We start from the raw sequence: 7,265 nt of genomic DNA on the forward strand, positions 1-7,265 counted from the left end.
AAGAAAGAAAGAAAGAAAGAAAGAAAGAAAGAAAGAAAGAAAGAAAGAAAGGAAGGAAGGAAGGAAGAAAGAAAGAAAGAAAGAAAGGAAGGAAGAAAGAAAGAAAGGAAGAAAGAAAAGAAGGAAGAAAGAAAGGAAGAAAGAAGGAAGGAAGGAAATTAAGTGACTTGCTTAAGGTCACACAGTAAGCACGCATCAGAGGGGGCTCCAAAGCCAGATCTCTATCCACTACACTGGGATGCTACAGATGCTGCTGCTGCTGATGATGATGATGAAGAGAAGAGGCAGCAACGGTATAACGCATGGCTGAAGAAATGGACCCAAAATTGAGAAGGCTTGGATTTGAGTCCACACGCTAGCTGAGTGGTCCTGGGCATTATTTCACCCTCTCTTTAATGATCTTCGTTGGAAAAGGTGGCTTCCTCAGCTGGGAGTTCCCCAAAACAATTAAAAGACAGGTCCAGGGTAAAAAATAATGATTATATAGTAGCAATAATAGAGAGGGCATTGATATGGCTGAGTTTAAGTCCCCAAGAAAACCAAGTGGGGTTGGTGGGGAGTGGGGATTGCATTTTCTAAGCCTTTGAGGCCAGTTCTAGATTTCCAGCTGCCCCTGTAACAGAGGGTCCTTTCTCTCACTGGGGGTGGTAATTGGCTGCCGTTACTTGGAGCCCAAGACCCAGGAATACTGCAAAGCTGTGAAACGGGATTCTAGGAAAGGGCCACTCCCCCGGTGGGCTCTGCCAACCTGAGGATGACTCATCAACTGGTAAGCCAGGGAAGTAGCTGGATCAGGCAGCTGGGCCCGACAGGTGCAAAGCATTCATTGCACCCAGCCTGTGTCTCTAGTGTCTCTGGCTCTGTGAGCTGGGTCTGACGGTTAATGGGGTACAGGATGCTGCCAGGCTGGACCTTGGCAGAAGGTTCAAGAAAGCCGGTTTCCCTCCCACCTCCCCACTCAGCTGTGAAACAGGGTTTAAAAAAAAAAAAAAAAAAGATTTCCATCCTGAGGGGCTAGCTTTCAGAGGTGCAGCTTTAAAGGACACAGCTTTAAGGGGTGCAGCTTTAAGAGGGGCTAGCTTTAAGGGGTGCAGCTTTAAGGGATCTACAGGCAGGCCAAAGTTAGCCCGAGAGACCAGAAATAGAGCCTTCCTAGTCTCCATTCATTCAAGTGGCTGCTGGCCCAGACCCAGAACAGCAGCAGCAGCAGCAGATACCAAGCTCCCAATGTCTCTGTGTAAATTACAGTCTCAGGTTCAATCAATATAGGACTTCAAAGTAGCCTACAATAACCGGAGGATGCAGCTATTGAAAGTATGATTGTCCCCATTTTAAAGATAAGGGAAAGGAGCACCTAGGTGGCAAAGTGGATAGAGCACCGGCCCTGTGGTGGGGAGGACCTGAGTTCAAATGTGGCCTCAGACACTTACTAGCTAACCGTGTGACCCTGGGCAAGTCACTTAACCTCCATTGCCTCCAAAATTTAAAAAAAAAAAAAAGATGAGGGAAGAGGGGTTCAGATTATTTTAACCCCAATTATGTCTTAGGTGAATTAAGGAAGGGGAAGGCAAGTTTGTTGCTGCTAAGCCTAAAAAGAAAAGTGGTAGAAATCAGCAAAGAAAGAAACCCTTTGGGGAAGGAGTGGAGGGGGTCGGCAGGGTGCTTCACATCCCCAAATAGGGAGTGTCCGTAAGGACCTTCGAAGAGCCCGGGGACCCTGCAAGGAAGGAACAAGATGCTCCACGGACCAGGCTCACTGCCCACCTGGGAGGGGGGATCCTGGCACTGGAAGGAAGGCCAAGATCAGTTATTTCCTAGAGCTTGCTCCGGGAAGCCCGCCCGGCTGCCTTCACTTGGCCACCTGCCACCCCCACGGATACCCAGACGCTTCACCAGGAAAGGGCCAAAGATTTATTTTTGATCTCAGATGATGAGACGTCAGCTTTCCGGGGAGATTGTTGTGGAGAGGTGTTCCCAACACTGATTTTATTTAAAACCATCCATTCCACTAAAAACAGCAGAGCTGCAGGCCAGCACCAGAATGAGCAGAGCCACTGGGGCAGGAGAAGCTAGACCCAGGCGTCCTGGCATGCTGTCCTGGGGGTTCCTTGACACCAGGGCTCCTTGTTCCAAGATGGAACCATCCCAGGGAAAACAGGACAGGTGGTCAGTGTCTGGTATTCTTTCCAAGCAGAGAAAGAATGTGCCCGGGGAGTCCCAGTCATGGGAAAGTTGGCTCCAGGGCCACATGCCAATGCACCCACTCTCAGAGCCTGGCAGGCCTGCCCCTGCCACCATAAACTCATTTTCCAAAACTGACCCCAACCCTGTTCTACCAGGAATCAGGATTCAAATGTGACCCTGCCAAGTCCCTTCTCTTCCCTGGGCCTCAGTTTCCCCACCTACAAAATGAGACTGTTAGACTTGATATTACCTAAGGAGTCTTTCAGGTTCTAACATTCCAGTATCTACACCCCTTGGAATCTCAAACCTCTTTATCCATGGGGTTCCAGTAGAAATAATGAGCTCCCTGAGGTCAGGGACTGTCTTTTGCCTCGTAAGCCCCAGTGCTTAGCACAGTGCCTGGCACATAGTAGGCACTTATTAAGTTTTTGTTGAGGGGCAGCTATGTGGCACAGTGGTTAGAGCTCCAGCCTTGGAATCAGAAGGACCTGAATTCAAATTTGGCCTCAAACACTTGACACTATCTGTGTGACCCTGGGCAAGTCACTTAACCCTGATTGCCTCACCAAAAAGCAAAAAAAAAAAAAAAAGGAAAATAAATTTTTGTTGAATTTAATTGAGTTGAAGTAGGGGGCAAAACTCCACACCAGTTGAAAGATGCTAGGAGAGGCTCAGATTCTTACAATCTAGCCAGTAGCTCACTTGTGTTCAGACTCCTTAAGAGTCTGCCCAATATGACAGATGTTCTAATAAACCTTGTCTTTGGCTAGAAAAAAAAAGAAAGAAAGAAAGATGCTAGGAGAGCCCCAGGCCCCTTAGTGCCTTTAAAAGTAGATCCCCAAGAGCCTACTCTGAGGACCTACAACAGAAATAGAGGCTAGAGATGGTCTGAAAGTAGAAGCATGCCAAGTTGGGCCAAGGAGGGGGGTGTCCCTGGTCTCTGCAGGACCAGCTGCAGAGCCCAATCTCATTAAATCAGAAAATTCAAGAGCTGGAAAGGCAGTCCTTTGAGAATGGCTAATCCAACCCTCTCGTCCATCTGACAGATACAAAGAAGACAGTGACTTATCCCAGGTCACTCTGGGAGTTAGCTGCCAGGACAAAATCTCAGGTTCCTGATGCTCAGGAAGTTGCCACCCCTGATCAAGCTACAAGTCCTGCTAGGGCCAATCCAGAATCAAGAGTGGGAAAGAATGTGCTCCTGGAAGAGCTGGAGGCAGTAAAAGGCTGGCTCCTCAGGTCATGAGGATGCCAAGGCGAATGAGAGATGCGGAAGGGGAGAAGGCTGAAACAACTTGGGAAAAACACTCACAAAAAAGGGGTGGAATTTCCATTAAAAAAAAAAAACCTATTTCACCCTCTAAGCAGCAGAGAGGTCTCCTTTCCACATGCTAGAATGGAAAGGGCACAACGTCAGCCCTCACCCCACAGGAAGAAATGAGAAAGAGTCTTCACCCAGCTCCAAAAGGCATCCTGAGCCTTCCCTAGCCTTGTACTTCCTCCTCCCCTTTATGGGCTACCAGCACCAGCCTCAGTCATCCCATACTTAGGGTACTGCCGCACCCCACTCCACTGCCAGCTGACGTGTGTCTATCTCGTGGGAGATGGGACATGTCTCAAAGGAGGGCCAGTGAGAAACAAGAGAAGCCACGGAGCCGGGGTCTCTGAAAAGGTAACTCTGTTCTATTGGGGAGTTCATATAGCACGGGCCAGTCCACCAGGAGGGCTTTCTGGGCCAGGTGTCCCCTGGTTAGGTGACTCTCTTACAAAGTAGCTAGAGAGGTCATCAAGATGTCAGCTTGTGGTAGAACAATCAGACCCAGGGTAGGGGATGGAGGGGTAGGGCAGAGAGAGAAAGAGCTGTGAGGGCCAGCAGACATCACTTTGGGGGCTTCCCTCTAATAGCCAAAGAGGCTCTCACTGGGCACCTCCTCACTGCCCTCCCTTCTCACAGCCCCCCACCCCATGAAAGAGTTCTCTCACCATGGATGGGAATTCTGTGTTCCTACAGTCTCTAAGTTACTGGGCTGTTGTCAAGTTTTAAGGGGGAGTTTAAGAAGGGCCACTCCCTAATGGGAGGGAAGAGAAGAAAAAAATAAGAGGAGAGGAGAGCAGGAGGCAGAGACAGGAATCCTCAACATGGGAACACAACATGAACACAGAATAGTGGCTGGGGGTGGAAAGCTACAGGTGTAACGTGGTCATCGGACCCATCGTCAATCTCTCCAGCTCTGTGAATGGAATGAATGTTGGATGGATCCCTGGTGAGGAGGCAAGCCTCCGGAGGAGGTTCAGAAGGAGGCCCCCAGTTTTCTACTACAATGCTGAGAGCCAGTGAGGTACAATGGACGTGGGAGTATGAAAGATGGTGATTTTAGCCATGACAGTGTCACTCTGTAGCTGTGACCTGGGACCTCAACTGTAAAATGAGGACAGAGATAATTGACTGTCTTCCCTCATAGAGATCTGAGGGTGCTCTATAACAGGGAAAGCACCCAGTCCGGTGGTCTTTCTATTTTTACCACGTTGCCTCAGTATGGTGTTAAAAACTGGGGGTCTCCTTCTGAACTTCTGCCACATAAATGCAAGCAGTCATGGCAGTTGAAAGCAGCAAACAGAGACCCACAAAGGTCCCACTGGCTGCAACCCTGTAGACAGGGCCAAGGTGGGAGTCCCAACTTCACCTAAAGGGAGGTCTAGCCCAGAGGCCAGCTCTAGAGCCTGCTCAGAGGAGGAATGGAAGACATCTCTGCCCACAAGGGCAGCTGAGATTACTAAGGAGGATCCCTCCTCTTTGTCAACTTGACAACCTTAAGCTTCTGAAATGGTTTTTGTTTTACAGCTTCCTCCTTTCATTCCCTGGGAAAGATCTGAAGCCAGGATTATCTCCTGCTGAATTAAGGGAAGGAGAGTCTGCTGAGGTCCAGCTCTGGGAGGGAGGGATGAGATAGAGTGGGAGAAGAGGGGAGGGTGTGGACTAAACACTCACTTTCCCTCCGAGCCAACAATCATCAGAGTAAGAGAGGAAGGAAACCCTCTGGGGAAGGTGGATGGGCTAGGAATGCCCATCTGGGCTCTCAGCAGCAGGGTATGCTGGGATACAACACCCTGGAGGCATTATCCTGCTACAGGACTAAGTAAACCAAGATTGCCTCTCTCTTACAGAGGGTCACATGGCCAAGGCCATATGGGGACTAACTGATTTCTCTTTTTACACAGACCTCATTTTGTTCTGAATTTATTCCCACCCCAAAAGATTCCCACCACCATTTCTGCTCCCCTCTTGGTTTTTTTTAGTTTCCTCAAAAGGGTGCAGGGAGAAGGAAATGAGGGGGCACCCTCCTCAGAACATCCTCTTTGGGTGTAACATTTTGCTTCCCAGGAGAGGGGGCCCTGAATTCTGGGGGTCAGATGTACAAGGTGTCCCATTCCTCTGAGCATCTAGGTTTTACCAGCTTGAGCCTTCCTCCTAGCCTCGGTTTACCAAGAATTGTCGCTTAAGATGTGCCTGGTTAGACCCAAATCAAAAGACTTCTCAGGAATTCCTCCCTCCCCCCAAAATGGTTTTACTCAGGACACTCCAAGTCCACTCCCAGAGACCCAAGAAATGAGACTGAAAGCATTTTTTTTTTTTGCAATCACAAACACCTCAGAAGGACCTTTCCTCCTCTCTGAAAAACAGTGGCCCACACAACTGAGAGCCCCAGCTGGCACCCAAGAAGAGCTCCCCCATTCATTCCTTAGTCCTGACTGCTCCTATGGTCGAGGGGCGAGGGCCAGACAGGCAAGGAATAGGGACAGGAATAAGGAAGCCTCCCCCTCCTCCCCAGGCTTGGGCCAGCTTCCTCAATGACTGTCTAACCCCCAGCTGTCAGCCCAGGACAACAGGAGGGCTGGCATCCAAGGGGTTCTCAGAAGCAAAATGTTCCCTTGTAAGAACAGCCCCCCCTCTATTCAGAAGGGCATTACTTGCCAGGCTCTAGATACACAGGCCAGAAGAGTCAAAAGAGGTAGCAGATGTGGGACCATGCTAAAGGACAGGACATGTGAGTCTGTAAGCATCTCCATTCCTGTATCTGAAGGTGACTGCATCCTATATAGTTATAGAGATGGCTTGGGAAGGGGGGTAGTTTGTTGAGGGAGGTGCCTGAAGTTAGAATCAGCCCTGAGATGGTACATGCCTTCTACTTCAGGAGGAAAAAGGTTCCTGCTACATATGCCCCTAGGGAGAGAGAACAGTCACTTAAATACACCCCAAGGAGGCATGCAGACAGATCTGTGTTTAATAACCCTCTGGGTGTTCCCAGCTGGTTTCTGTTCATGAATACCTTAGAAAGCTTTGTGTCTGGAAGTGGCAAATATCATCAAAGCCTCTCCCAGGAGCAAGTTTTGTAAAGAAGGAAAGGGATGACATGCCACTAGATATGGAGGGGCTAGGGGTGTCATAATTCTGTCCCAAACCTGGATCCCTGGAAGTAGACTGTGGATAGAACAACAAATACCTCCACATGTCCTTGAGCCTGGGGGGCAAGTGTCCCAAGCAGCCCCTCTTCCCTCACAAACAGCGCCTGGGACCCCCTCCTGTAAGCAGCTCAACGGTGTCCATAAGCTTTGACGCACATGCTTCTGTAGGAGAGTCCGGGGAGACAGACTCTGTAGCCCATGGCAACAGGGAGCCAATGGGAGGCCAAGGAGAGGGGGCTGCCATGGCGACATGGCGATCATCAGCTCTTCTCCCCGGCAGCAGCAAGGTGGGGGCTGGACCCAAATGGAGGGGATAGCTGAGGCAGAGGTGGAAGGGTATTCCAGGTGCAAGGCTCAGGGCTCTGCCTGCCAGGAAGAAAGCCTAGCTCAGGTCCCGGGTCAAGATCTGACACTGCATTTGGTTCCCCACTGGGTCCGGAGGATGCAGGGGGCAGGGGTAGAATAACTCCCCATCCGGAGCCCGTGTGACTACTGTGGAGTTTGTGAATGGGCAAGCAATGTGTTTACCTGCACCTCTCTGTGCACTGTGTCTGTCCCTCAGTTGGAGCCCTTGCCTCAGACTGTCACAACCATGGGTGCAGAGTAGGGGGAGGGGT

General features: G+C 50.0%; 1 protein-coding gene across 1 annotated transcript in view; it reads right to left on the minus strand.

Annotated features, from left to right (window-relative positions):
• Nucleotides 1–6,892, minus strand: part of TUB (tubby bipartite transcription factor) — a 70,009-nt gene extending 63,117 nt beyond the window's left edge. Inside the window, exon 1 of the mRNA XM_027852568.1 lies at nt 6,744–6,892. Within this exon, the coding sequence (XP_027708369.1) occupies nt 6,744–6,892 (149 nt within the window). The remainder of the gene's footprint in view (nt 1–6,743) is intronic.
• Between the last annotated feature and the right edge of the window lie 373 nt (nt 6,893–7,265).

The sequence above is a fragment of the Vombatus ursinus genome, unplaced genomic scaffold (assembly GCF_900497805.2).
Source record: "Vombatus ursinus unplaced genomic scaffold, bare-nosed wombat genome assembly UNPS02009770.1, whole genome shotgun sequence".
Taxonomy (NCBI): Eukaryota; Metazoa; Chordata; class Mammalia; order Diprotodontia; family Vombatidae; genus Vombatus; species Vombatus ursinus.